At 39.8% G+C, this 13,843-nt stretch overlaps 1 protein-coding gene and 1 pseudogene across 16 annotated transcripts in view; one reads left to right on the plus strand and one right to left on the minus strand.

Annotated features, from left to right (window-relative positions):
- Positions 1-3,439: 3,439 nt before the first annotated feature.
- The window catches only part of THOC2 (THO complex 2), a 113,673-nt gene continuing 103,269 nt past the window's right edge, over positions 3,440-13,843 (minus strand). For 10 of the 16 annotated variants that reach the window (XM_011279460.4, XM_011279461.4, XM_023249254.2 and 7 more), the window contains 3 exons: positions 13,378-13,454; positions 12,853-12,898; positions 5,432-6,362 (listed from right to left, as the gene is read on the minus strand). In XM_011279460.4, the coding sequence (XP_011277762.2) occupies positions 12,871-12,898; positions 13,378-13,454 (105 nt within the window). In that variant the 3' untranslated portion in view covers positions 5,432-6,362; positions 12,853-12,870. Of the gene's footprint in view, positions 4,285-5,431; positions 6,363-6,643; positions 8,377-12,852; positions 12,899-12,947; positions 13,455-13,843 lie in introns of those variants that run through there. The other 6 variants (XM_019824243.2, XM_019824240.2, XM_019824242.3 and 3 more) reach the window with 6 other exon arrangements.
- On the plus strand, positions 5,731-6,652 carry LOC109496349 (annotated as a pseudogene).

Consider the following 13,843-nt stretch of genomic DNA (forward strand, 5'->3'; position numbering starts at 1 on the left):
ACCGCGAGATCGTGACCTGGCTGAAGTCGGATGCTTAACCGACTGCGCCACCCAGGCGCCCCACCCTCAAACCTTTTAAGTAAATGAATAAATAAACAAAATCTGTATGCAACTGGCATGAATTAGCATCTCTTACGCAGCTCCTCTTTTTTATTTTCAACTCTAGACCCAATAAAATCTCTTTGGCCCCGACAGTGTCTCTAGAGATGTTACTTCAATTTAAAACAAATTAAACATTTAAACCATACTTCTGAAAAGTGGTAAGATAGAATATGAAGTGGCTGTAATATCATAAACTCCGTTCTACCTAAAAGGTAGCCTTAGAGATCAGTATTCATAAAAAAAAAAAAAAAAAAAAAAAAAAAAATCAAAGGCCAGGCACAGCTTTTAAACTAAGGAGATCTTGTTTACGTTTCTTGTATCATGGAAACCAAACAATGGTCACATGAGTTTTCTGATCTTTGCAAACATGCTTATAAAAAGTAAGGCCATCACAAATCCCTGTTTAGAAAACCTGTCCTGGGTCGCCTGGGTGGCGCAGTCGGTTAAGCGTCCGACTTCAGCCAGGTCACGATCTCGCGGTCCGTGAGTTCGAGCCCCGCGTCAGGCTCTGGGCTGATGGCTCGGAGCCTGGAGCCTGTTTCCGATTCTGTGTCTCCCTCTCTCTCTGCCCCTCCCCCGTTCATGCTCTGTCTCTCTGTCCCAAAAATAAATAAAAAACGTTGAAAAAAAAATTAAAAAAAAAAAAAAAGAAAACCTGTCCTGAATATTTGAAAATGTTTTCCTGGACTGAACCAAATCATCAGAGACCTGGGTGCCTGGACCATGTATTTTGGGGTCATTGTAGAAATATCCTTACTAGAATGAGTTGAGGTGTTGGCCATCAGCTAACATTCAGGGCCCTTACAAGATATATCCCCTTGTTTTGTTTACCGAAGACCGTGTGTGCTCTTCATGAGAATGCGAAGGAGAAGTCTCAGGCTTCATTGTCAGAAAACGTTCTTCTCCATGACTGGTGTTTTATTTAATGGACACTGTAATTCTTGTAACTGACACATCACCTTCTGTGTGTGGCCTTCCATGTTTCTCAGAACTGATTCAGGCCTAGGTGTACATGATATTTTGGGGTGTTAGCTTCATTTTAGGTATTCACCTCACCCAGAAATCAAATTTTCTCCTTTACTTTTTAAATACTGGACTGTTTTTTTTTTTTTTCATAAATCATTTCCAGAACATGGTAGGGTAGAAATAAAACAATTACACAATTGTTGGAAAAAAATAAGGCTGCTAGGATTTCCACCCATATTTGGCTAAGGTGCTTCCAGGAAATAGAGAATGGCCCTACACCATGGGCCTGTGACTTTCCAACAATAAATTGTTAGTCACTTATACATTGTTTGACAAGGCAAGGGAAGATATTCTAACTTTTGCACCTACTGTTTAAGACGAGGTGGATGCAGGACTGTCTTCCAACTTCCCACCCACTCGAGAGAGACAGGTTCAGGGTTATCTGTATGTGTTTATGTAGTTTAGAGTTCTTTGGATCAAGACCCAGAAAAACAGACTTGCCACCTTAAAATCCATCTTTTTGAGAACCGAGTGAAAGCTATAGATCAAGAAAAATGCACATACCATAAACTTGCACTCAATTTCTGGAGGGGGCAGGGTCCACAGATCTCCTCCAGGTCCATTTATGAGCCTAAAGGTACAAACTCCCTTCTAAAAGATGGCAAGATTAGGGGCACCTGAGTGGCTCAGTCGGTTAAGCGTCCAACTTCGGCTCAGGTCATGATCTCACAGTTCGTGGGTTGGAGCCCTACGTCGGGCTCTGTGCTGACAGCTCAGAGCTTGGAGCCTGCTTCGGATTCTGTTTCTGTCTCTCTCTCTCCCCCCCACTCCCCCGCTCACACTCTCTCTCCTAAAAATAAACATAAAAAAAAATTAAAAAAAAAAAAAAAGATGGCGAGCTTAGACACCAGCCACTACAGTTCAGAGCCTAGGTCCTGAGAGGAATCCTGCATGCTACATGATTTTCATTTAAAAGGTTCCAAGATGGGTAGGGGGTTAGGGATTACTCCCACTCATATTACTTAGTAATAAAATATTCATACCGGGGGAACTGCCTCAAAATATCCTGCTTTGCACCTCTTCATTCCACACGGTCCCTCTAAATAGAGAGCAATAAGCCCTGCCTCACCCAGGTTCCCATTTCCTCAGAGGTCCTCCCCCCACCTAACATCAAATATTTCTTTGGCCGCATTGAATAGAATGGAAGGCATGTGAGGGTAAGCAGGCACTTTGTTGTGCTCAAGGCTGTACCTCTACTGCCTAAGAGGCACTCAACTCTTTTTAAAATAAATCTTCTATAGGAGGCTCTATAGCAGGTTTTTGTAAATGAAATTCTGCTAGAACTCAGTCGTGTTTATCCATTTACATATCACCTATCATTTGCATATAGCTGCTTCATGCTATAGTGGCACAGCTGAGGAGTTCCAACAGGGTATACATAGCCTGTAGAGTCTCAAGCATTCACTATCTGGCCCTTTACATAAATAGTTTGCTGACCTCCAATAGCATTCATTTGGCCCTTGTTTCTCAAGCTATCATAGGTACAGGAGTTACGTCTTAATAGTCCTTTGTACGTAGAACACAGTAGATGCTTAAAAATAGCTATCACTGCACAAATACAGATTTCCTACTTCCAACATAAACTATTTTGGCCCAGTTAAATCCAAAGTTAGTATTTTCTACCCTCAATGTATTTCTAGCAAGGATACAACCGAAGCTCACCTGTATTCAAGAATATGGGGGATAAGGAGAAGAGATACTGATGCCAAGTACTGATCCAAACTCACAATCCTGTATTTAAAATGTGAATGCAACATAACTGGGAAGCCCCCCTCCTCCCCGGTAGGTTTCAGACCAATGATTTTGAGGTTAACCACAGTTATTTTCTCAATGTCAAAATCATCTTAACAATGTAGAGTTTCTTTTTATGCCAGGCTCATTATGGGTGCTCAACAGTCACTGAATGGATCATTCTCCCATGATTATTGTGGCCATCAATTTTTGCAAATTACAATTACCTGAAAAGGGACATCAAGATTTGTATCCCTTTGCCAGTTCTAAAATATGCTCAGCATTTCTCAATCCTTTAAAAAATTATAGCCTTGTCATTCTCTAAAAATTAATTTGCACAGGTATCACTGGTTCCAAAGAAACAGAGTAAATGGATAATTCTAGGCATGGTTTCAGCCCACTGTTTACCCGCCCCGGTGCAGAGGTGAGCAAATAAGATTTTTTCATATTATTAGGTGAGATATCATTTCAAAACACTGTAGACCACGGACTAGGACAGAAATGAAAAGAGAGAGCTGGGAACCCTACTGAATTATCTTTGCTAAGTTACTGTGAATAAGCAACAATATACACAATGATATACAATCATTTGAGAAAACTATTGTTTATTTAGAAAAAAGGTTACACTGGTAGAATTCAGTAGATAAAAAAATTTTCTTTTAAAAATGTCACTGTGAAACTTTTCCAGACGAAAGTTCAGCAATACAAAGCTCCTGTAGCTGTAGAATTAAAACACAATTAAGTTTTTGATTTTTACCCCCCAGATTTGTCTAACATAATTACAAGAAAAAATGGCAAGGGACAAGTGAGTGCTAGTACCTTTTTCTTTTTGAAACAGGTTTTAATGTCATACACGTACTATATAAAATGATTCTTAAGCACTGCATAAGACACTGCTCCCACTTTGTTTTTAGGGACTAATATTAAAAACAGGCCAAAAATAAATTAAAACTTGAGTTTTAAAATGAGGTAAATTCAAAATGGTTCAATAATTGTTTATTTTCAGTTTCAAGCAATAAAAAGGAAGCATCTCAGATCGAAAAAAAACAAAAACAAAAACAAAAATCAAACAAAAACCAAAACAACTAAACCCAGGCAATATTTATAGTTAGCCTAAAGTGAAATTCTGTACACAAGTAACCTTATTTGCTTGTTGGGAACTGTATGCAGCACATTGTGCTAAAAATATGGAACAGTTAACACTTTCAGCCATTTACTGAAAATAAACATGTAGAAAACTAAGCAACAAGTTAAATACAGTAATGCACAACTCAACAATTTTTAAGTTTTCGGCATGGAGCAATAAAGCAGATAACTAAATAACTTAAGAAGATGCAAATGGGCCCTCTTGATTCATAATTCTTGGCAATCTACTCAGGAAAATAAATTTCTGGTCACAGCTGAACCATTTCATTCCAATCTCACCTGAAAGAAACAAAGTGATTATATTGATAGATAAGGAAGGAAGAAAAGAAGGCAGGCGACAGGGAGAAAGGGAAGGAGGGGAGGAACAGGTGGAAAGGAGGGGGAGAGGGAGGGAAGGAGAGAAAAAGGAAGCAAGAAGGGAAGGAGGAAAGGAAGGAAAGAGGAGGAAAGGAGGAAAACAAGAAGGAAGGAAAGAAGGAAGACTTAAGAAATAAAGAAAAGCCAATGAGCTCTGTCAATAACCAAGGCTTGAATTAAGTCTCTAGATAAGAATGAAATATTTGTGTATTTCTCATTGCCCACTCTCCGAAACCATTAAAGATAGGTACAGTGTGAGGGCTTTAAAAAAAAAAAAAAAAAACCACTGAACATTCTGTGAGGGAGGGAGGATAAAATGAAATAGAAACAAGTAAAATACTCCACAGGGGCAAGCAACAGCTTGTCAAAAGGAAACAGAACACACGGCAATGAAAAGGAACCGATTTTACATGACCAACAAAAAAAAAGAGAAAAATGACATCACATTTTTCACAAGGACACGATTTTAATAGTGACTTATATTAAGATGCAATGTCTGCTAAATTATAAAAATTGCTTTAAAAATATATTGACTTAATTATACTCATTTCCTTTCCTTTATGTACTGACATTTTCAAATACTGCATATTGAAATAAATTCAAAACATGATCATTACAACATGTGGCAAATAACTTCATATCTGCCTAACATTATTCTCAAATTTTAAACTAATGCTTAAAGCATTAAACTTTATTGACGAAAATACTACATTCACATATTTCATAAAACCAGAGCTAGAAGGGCCTTGGAAAGTAATCACACTTGCATGAAATGCTGACAAATAATTTACACATCATTTCTATACAGCATTCTGTTCACACCATGTATAACCTTGACATTACCAATTATAGTTGTGGATACACTAATGTTGAACTTACAATTTTAATACTTAAAAATCATTGTTCCTGTCCATCACGGATGAATGGGTAAACAAAATGTGGTACACATTCATACAATGGAGTATTATTCAGTTATAAAAAGAAATGAAGTTCTGATACATGCTACAACATGAATGAATCTTGAAAACATGATGCTAAGTAAAAGAAGCCAGACACAAAAGGCCACACATCGCATGATTCCATTTTTATGAAATGTCCAAAACAGGCAAGTCCATACAGACAGAAAGTACATTAGTTGTTTCCAGGGGCTGGGGGGAGGGGAGAACCAACCGGGAGTGACTACTAATGGGTATGGGGCCTCTTTTGGGGGTGATGGAAATGTTCCAGAATTAGTGGCGATGGCTACAACATAGTGAATATGCTAAAAACCATCTTAAAATGGCAAATTTTAGGTCATATAAATTTTATCTCAATTTTTCAAATTGAAAAAAAAAAGTGTTGCAATAAAGAGATTATCATGGTATCGGGATGGCCATAACTAGAATAAGAAATGAGGGTCTCAGTCATGATGATGTCACAGTAGGAGAATTACTGGGCAAGGGAACTTTTGCTGACATATATTTAAGGGCACATTAAAGGATAAAACTGCTGTTGCCATTAAAACATGTAAAGATGATCTTTCCTGGGAACTGAAATTAAAATTTTCACAAGATGCCAAAATCCTCAAGCAATATAATCATCCTGATATTGTCAAACTTATAGGAGTTTGCACACAAATACAGCCTATCTATGTCATTAAGGAATTGGTTCCAGGAGGCGACTTCCTCTCCCTTCTGAGAAAGAAGGATGAACTAAAACAGTTAGTGAAATTTTCATTAGATGCTGCTTCTGGATGGCGAATTTCGAGTAAAAATTGTATACACAGGGACCTTGCTGCAAGAAACTGCCTGGAGGTGAAAATAATGTTCTGAAAATCAGTGACTTTGGAATGTCTCGTCAAGAGGATGGTGGTGTGTATTCATCTTCTGACTTAAAGCAGATTCCCATTAAATGGACAGCACCAGAAGCTCTTAATTATGGGAGATATCGTTCTGAGAGTGACGCATGGAGCTTTGGCATCCTCCTCTGGGAGACCTTCAGCTTAGGGGTCTGTCCATACCCTGGAATGACAAATCAGCAAGCACAAGAGCAAGTGGAAAGAAGATACTGGATGTCAGTCTCTCGGCAATGTCCAGAGCGTATTTATAAAACAATGCTGAAGTGCTGGGATTACAAACTTGAAAACCACCCCAAGTTCAGTGAACTTCAGAAAGAACTGCCATCAAGAAGAAAGTCATATAGTGATGAAACAGTGCCAAACTCAGCCTTTAGGACTCTACCTTCCGGCAGAGTAATATTTTCTTCTTATTACCCATGCATTTATACCACATTACCCAGAACATTCTCCTAAGATTATTTTTTTATTTACTATTTTTTTAAACATGTGCCACTTTAACAATTGTAAACAAGAAAGCACAGACTCTAAATGCAAGAGATAACACAGATCTTTTTCACACTTAGGACGGTGGAGGTTTCTCACAGAGTTTCTACTTCGGGCTTTGGTCCGGTCGTCTGTCCCCCACCCTAGACATCTCTGCTCTATCGGTGCTACAAACTGCACTGGTAATACCATGTTTGCAGAAAGACAAGATTACATCTGTAAACATCACTTTCTACTGGGTATTATCTGGACAGGACATCCTGAGGTTTTTTTCTTTCCTCCCCCCAACACCCCCATTAATAGGCCCTGATGTATTAGTAAGGTTGCAATCTCCCTGATGCTCCAGCATACCCTCCCCCTCCTTTGTCAGGGCGTCAGAAAACCATGCATGGAATGCCCTCAAAGAACACCCTCTCAGAGCTGAGGCAGCCAACTTTAAATAATGTTACTTTATAGAGAGTTGTGACAGCAAGAAGCAAGTTTGAAAAGTAGGGTGGTCTGGAGAAAAGTACAGCTAGACTGGTGATCAAAGTAGAGAAGAGAGGCAAACAAATTCAGCCTTCTTACCAGAGGTATGTCTTTATGCACGCGCGCGCACACACACACACACACACTCTCTCTCTCTAAGATCAGATTCACCAAAAAGGTCCTAAAGAAATGTTTCAATAGTACATAGATTCTTCATAAAAGAGCCCTCTTAATGGCAACAAAATTTTTTTTTAGAGAAACTATAAAATATGAGCCCACAAAATAGATTGTTTCTGGTTAAGTGTCTTCACCTCAAAGGAGGCATCTGAGAGTTTAGTTACCTTCATTTTCACGAGTTTCTGAAACGGTCAGGATTTCGTGATCCTACTTCTCTCTCTCCCTCCATCTCTCTCTCTCTCTCTCTCTCTCTCTCTCACGCACGCGCGCAGAAGAAAGGCATGTATGGATGAGGCTGACAGAAAGTCAAATGAACATTTATGAGGAAGAAAGAAGATACAGGAGAAAGACACAGCGACAACCATCCTAATGCCACTTTACTCCTTTCATTTGTCCTTACACTGCTACCTAGGAATTCTTATCACAATAAACACACTTCCCAAGATGTTTCATGTAGAGAAATGTAACACAGAATTAAACTGGGATTCTGATGAACTGAATCTTAGCACACCCAGGGGTGCCTCTTAGGATAATGGCACGTGTAAGGGACAGTCACACTCAGAGGTAAATGTGGCATGGGAGCCCTCTTCTAAGTGCTCATGCCTATGTCCCGATAGAAACAGCACAGCACCTAGTCAACATTTGGTCTACCTTAAATGGAAAAAAGGAAAAGAGAAAATTCCTCCTATTCTGCCCAATTGTTTGGTACGTACGAATAGCAGTATAAAGAATGCACACCCATTAAAGAGTATAAGTGATGGTAACGAAGAGAAAAATAGTCGGTGTCTATCATTTCAATCTCCTAACAAACTTTCTAACACATTTAATGATTACTACATACAGACCCAAATAAAAGCATGTAAACCCGCCCTCAAAAAATGTGTTGCAGTATACAAAGAAAACTTCTTTTAAACAGGGTACTATCAAATACTGTAAGTAAAGTGAACCACCTTTTGAGGGCAATAAAGTCAATGCTCTTTCTCATCAATCCCAAAGAGGTATACGTAATACTTCTGTCCATAGCTCTCCATGTGAAGTTAACAGAGTATCTGAAACATAGCAGGTAATAAAGAAAAATACCTCGTTGTTTGATTAGAAGGAAAGGATGAAGTCACTGCCTTCAACAAGATCAGAATCGAAGGAGGGGGATAAGTAACATACTCGTACATTACACAGGAATCTGTGGCTAGGACTCTAGGCAAACTGACATGCCCACATGTAAGCAATGGGAAACTGAAAAAGAAACTTAACCGCACACTCCCCACTCCAACACATATTACAAGTACCTAGGACTGTGCCTCACCATGGCAACATGTTCCTAAAATGATCGATCTCTGAGCACTTAGGAAGTCAATTTCCAAGTATGGACTAAAGAAAAAAGGCTGAGAACAGGAATTGCAAAATCAATGGTTTACAGAGGCTAATACGTAATGGAAACAAATGAAGTCAACTGGGTGGGGACTGACTGAGGTAAACTATTAAAAAAAAAAAAAAAAAGACCCACTCTCTATATAAGGGGCAGGGGAGGTAGCCAGCACCTAGGCAGGTCTAGCAGGACACAATGTTGCCAAATATTCCAATTCTTCGAGAAAAGCGGAAATTCGGATTTTGTCAACTCTTCTGATTTTTAAAGGAAATCAATTAAAACAATGTTAAATATTGTGTGAGGCCAAGAAAATACACTAACAAGCCACATTCTGCCCTGGGGCTAAGAATGTGCAACCCTGGGTTTAAAGGATAAAACAGGTTACAAGGAGGATACTGGAGGTGAGAGAAGAACCGGAGACCGATAGGGCCTGGATGGAGTGGGGGATCACAACTGGAGCGTTAGGACACTACAAATGCAGATGGACAGGGTAGCGCTTCACTGCTCATGTTCTCTGAAATCAAAAATTAAAGTCCAAGAAGACTGAGCTTCTCAAAGTCTGGGAGCAAGCCTCAGCACAGCGTCTGGCTCACAAAGGACTCTTAAAAGTTAGCTAACCTTGACACTCATGAACTGAGGACCACACATATCAAATAAATACTGAGAAGCTAAAGGATTGTTGTAAGAGACAAATTTTAATAGGCAGGAATTCTTAGAGATTAAACCACGGGGAATAGTTAAAGGCAAAGCAGCTAGTAGTGTTCAAAAGACTAAATCAAGGAGATAAGATAAATTTGGACAAAAACGTTAGTAATAACAAGTAACAGAAGATTCAGAGAACAAGGAAAAAAGGATTTTACCAATAAAAATTATGAGATAGGAAAAGATTACAGAAGACTTTGGAAGGAATTTAATCTGGGTCACATTTATGTATTTTATTCTCTCTAATCTTATCTCTTATCTCACTTTATTTTTTCTCAAATCAGGGTGATACTTACAAATCAATGTCATTTCCCTATCCATCCTACTCAAAAAAAAAGTCCTGGAAACCAACAATAAATCTTGCAATTAATAACATTAAAAAAAAAGAAAAAATTTTTTTAACACTTATTTATTTTTGAGAGACAGATCGTGAGCGGGGGAGGGGCAGAGAGAGAGGGAAACACAGAATCCGAAGCAGGCTCCAGACTCTGAGCCTTCAGCACAGAGCCCGACGCTGGGTTTGGACGCTGGGCTCGAACTCGAGATCATGACCTGAGCTGAAATCGGACGCTCAACTAACTGAGCCACCTAGGCGCCCCAACAATTAACAACATCTTTCACAGGGCGCCCGGGGGGGGGGGGGGGTTTCAGCCGGTTAAGCATCCAACTCTTGATTTCGGCTCAGGTCATGATCTCAGGGTTTGTGGGTTTGAGCCCCACTCTGGGCTCCGTGCTTGGGATTCTCTCTCTCCCTCTCTCTCTCTGCCCCTCCCCCACTCACACTGTGACTCTGTCTCCCTCTCCCTCTCTCAAAATAAATAAGTAAACTTTAAAAAATAACATCTCTGAATCATGGAAATGCGACACGTGTCGCAGTTCTCTTTTCTGTAGAACATTAAATAAATAAAAAAGGAAGCAGGAAGCAGGAAGCAGGGAGCAGGGAGCAGCAGATTTAAAGTAGCCTAAAGGTAAATGGTGCCAATCAGAAATGATGAAACTTCTAAAAGAAAAAGAAGAACAGAAAGACTTGACCAATTCTAGAATGTATCCAAATAGGAAGAGGCATCCAGAGGGGCGCCTGGTTGGCTCAGTTGCAAGACAGTGGGACTCGTGATCTGGGGGTTGTGAGTTCCAGCCCCACGTGAGGTATAAAGATCACTTAAATAAATAAAACTTAAAAAAAAAAAAAAAAAGAGGCAGCCAGAACAGCCAGAAGAAGGAAAAAATCAACCAGAGCTTCACAAAATTCAGAATCTACCCAAGGAGAAAGTATAGGACACAGTTGTCAAGAAGAAATTGAACAGGATGAACATCAAGCCAAATGTATCGTAAAAGGATATCTGAATTGAGAAGCTTTGTTACAAGACCACCGACCTAACATCTAACACCCAAGCCAATCTTTCATGCCTTTGGTCCTGAAAGAGTATAGAGAGAGGTAAAGTACAAATCCATGGCCCATGTGAGTAAGAACTCAAAGAAGTCTGCAGTAAAACTTTCACGTGCCAAAGAATAATATTTAGGTACTGAGTAAAGAGAGATGTGTATAGAATCACGGTGAAAGTGGTCAGTCACAATGGCTGACTCATTCCTAATGAAGATATAAGTGGCAGGTTTTTTCCTTCTCTTTAATAAGGAGACCAGGTGAGGGGCGCTTGGGTGGCTCAGTCGGTTAAGCGTCCAACTTCGGCTCAGGTCATGATCTCACAGTTCGTGAGTTCAAGCCCCACATCGGGCTCTGCGCTGACAGCTCGGAGACTGGAGTCTGCTTCAGATTCTGGTCTCCCTCTCTCTCTCTGCCCCTCCCCAACTTGCACTCTGTCTCTGTGTCTCTTTCTCTCTCAAAAATAAATAAAATATTTTAAAAAATGAGACCAGGTGAAAGCAAGCAGTTTTAAAAAGCAAGGGGTGCCTGGGTGGCTCAGTCGGTTGAGCGTCCGACTTCGGCTCAGGTCATGATCTCGCAGTTCATGGGTTCGAGCCCTATGTCAGGGTCTGTGCTTACAGCTCTGAGCCTGGAGCCTGCTTCGGATTCTCTGTCTACCTCTCTCTCTGCCCCTCCCCCACTCGCACTCTCTCTCAAAAATAAACATGAAAAAAAAAGTTTTTTAAAAAGCAAAACGTCAAAAGAAAGAGTAAAGTGAAGAGTAAAAAAAGAAGAAAGATTAAGAGTTTATAGTTCACTAGGGAAAACAGCTAGTTGTTGGGGGAGAGGATGACTTGAACTGAGGAATGGGCAATCTTCCTAAAGATTTTAAAGAAAGTCTATTAAATTCTCAACGTTCTCTCCTAACTCTCATTTACCCCATTCTACTACATAGATAACAAGCAGACAAAGCTGGAAAGGCACACCACCCATCAGGACATTACCCATCTGGCAAACTCAAGTCCCCACCCTGCGGCCAAAATAAATAGGACAAAACCCATTCCCTAAAACTCATACCCTAATACAGAACGGGTTTTCCTACATTTCTGACTCTTAATTTAACTGTGAACAGCCTTGGTTCTCTCTCTGGTTTCATAAAAGCAGCAGCAAATGTTAGGGGGAGGGTCTAGATAGGAAGCATACATTAGGAAATGACCGCTAATAGGGAAGCAAGAAAAGGAGCTACCACAAAGTCAAGACCTTCAAATACAGTCATCTCAAGCCATTAAACGTAGAGGGCAAAGCAGCCTACGTATCCCAATAATCCTAAGGCATCACCGAACAACAGCTATTCAGATGATCCGAGTGCTCAAAAAAGACTGTATTAGGTTCTGAACACTCTTTTCACTAAGACAGAGTGAACTACTGTCCACATACCATTTATTTAAGATGGTTAAACACTTTTTAAATCTCATATAAGGCATAATTACCTTGAAAACAAAGTTGCATATTTTAAATTCCAGAACTAAAAGCACAGACGGTATTTTCTGGCCTTGCAAAAACATGGGCTGTGGTAGAAAATGAGGCACAGAAACCTAGAAATTTCTGGATAACACGTACGCATGAAAAGGCAAAAAGGAAAACAGAACACTAAAGGGCAAGGAAACCTAGGCTCTGAATATTGGCTCTGCCAGCGAGGATCTCTGTCAGCCTCTCCAGCTTAACCTCTCAGAGTCTCCATTTCTTCACCTGTAAAGTGCAGATGCCAGCACCACCTACAAGGCTATAGGTACTTAAAAAAGGTAAATAATTATCCAGAGAAGACGGGAATGAGTGCTGAAGAGAAAGCCAGATGTTCTTAAATATATCTTGGTGCTAAGAAAAAAAACAGTGTGGCTAATCAGCAAGCTTAAGATGAAAACAGTTTAAAAATAACTGTGAATCTTATTTTACATCTATACCCAAAGACCTGGTCATTACAGTTAGGTGCAAACTTCTAGTTGTAGCCTGCAAAACGTATCTAGTTTCCTCAGCATGATCAGACCTCATTTTATATCTCTCCCTTTACACGAAAGGAGGTGAGAGAACACTCACCTTGATTGAAAGTCTTCATTATCTGTGCTTGTCCGAGGACTTATGAGTAGATGACAAATTAAGGGAAAACAACTTTGAAAAAACAAAACAAGAAAGGAATGATGTCTCAACTTTTAGTGCAATCAATCCTTCAGCTCGCGGTTCTACTCGCCTCTGACTAGCCTGGTAGCCTCAACCTCTACCAGCCCTGCTCATCTGCTTCATCATCTTGCCCTTCTATTCCCCGCGCCCCAGCCCAAAGGACTCTCTGTTCCCTTTCTTCCTCTTGGTGGCAATACAGCCAGAGAGAATCTTGGTGGCGTAAAACAACCTCAGTCACCACAGAAGTTAAAAAGAAAACATACCAAGTCTCCCCCTTCCACATTTCATATACTTGAGAGGGTTAACTGAAGAGACTACTAAAAGGCTAGTTAAGCCCTTCAACTTTATTCAGACCACATACTACAAGGGTACAATTCTAAACATGACCAGTATCAAAGCTTTCCATCACACTGATTAAATATGCCAATAAGATGAAAAGGATATTGTTTCTTCTCTTCCTTTCCTCCTGAACTGTCCCGTTTCTCTTTCTTTTCTATCTTTTCTTTATCATGCCTGGACTCCTATAAGGAATGGTGGAATTAGTTGGGGAAGCGAAAACCAAATATAAAAATCAGCTCAAAATCCCTTTTTATCACCCACCAGTCACATATTTTTCTTCAAAAACTTATTTAATGATGCCAAAAGCACAAGCAACAATAGAAAAAAATTGGACTTTATCAAAAATAAAAACTTTCATGCATCAAAGAACACTATCAAGAAAGTGAAATACAATGTACAGAATGGGAGGAAATATTTTTGCCAGCCATACAGCTCATAAGGGTCTAGTATCCAGACTATATAAAGAAGTCTTACAACTGAGCAACAAAAAGACAATCCAATTTAAAAGTGGCCACAGCATCTGAAGAGATTTCTCCAAAGAAGGTATATGAATGGCCAACAAGCACATGAA

The sequence above is a fragment of the Felis catus genome, chromosome X, assembly GCF_018350175.1.
Source record: "Felis catus isolate Fca126 chromosome X, F.catus_Fca126_mat1.0, whole genome shotgun sequence".
Lineage (NCBI taxonomy): Eukaryota > Metazoa > Chordata > Mammalia > Carnivora > Felidae > Felis > Felis catus.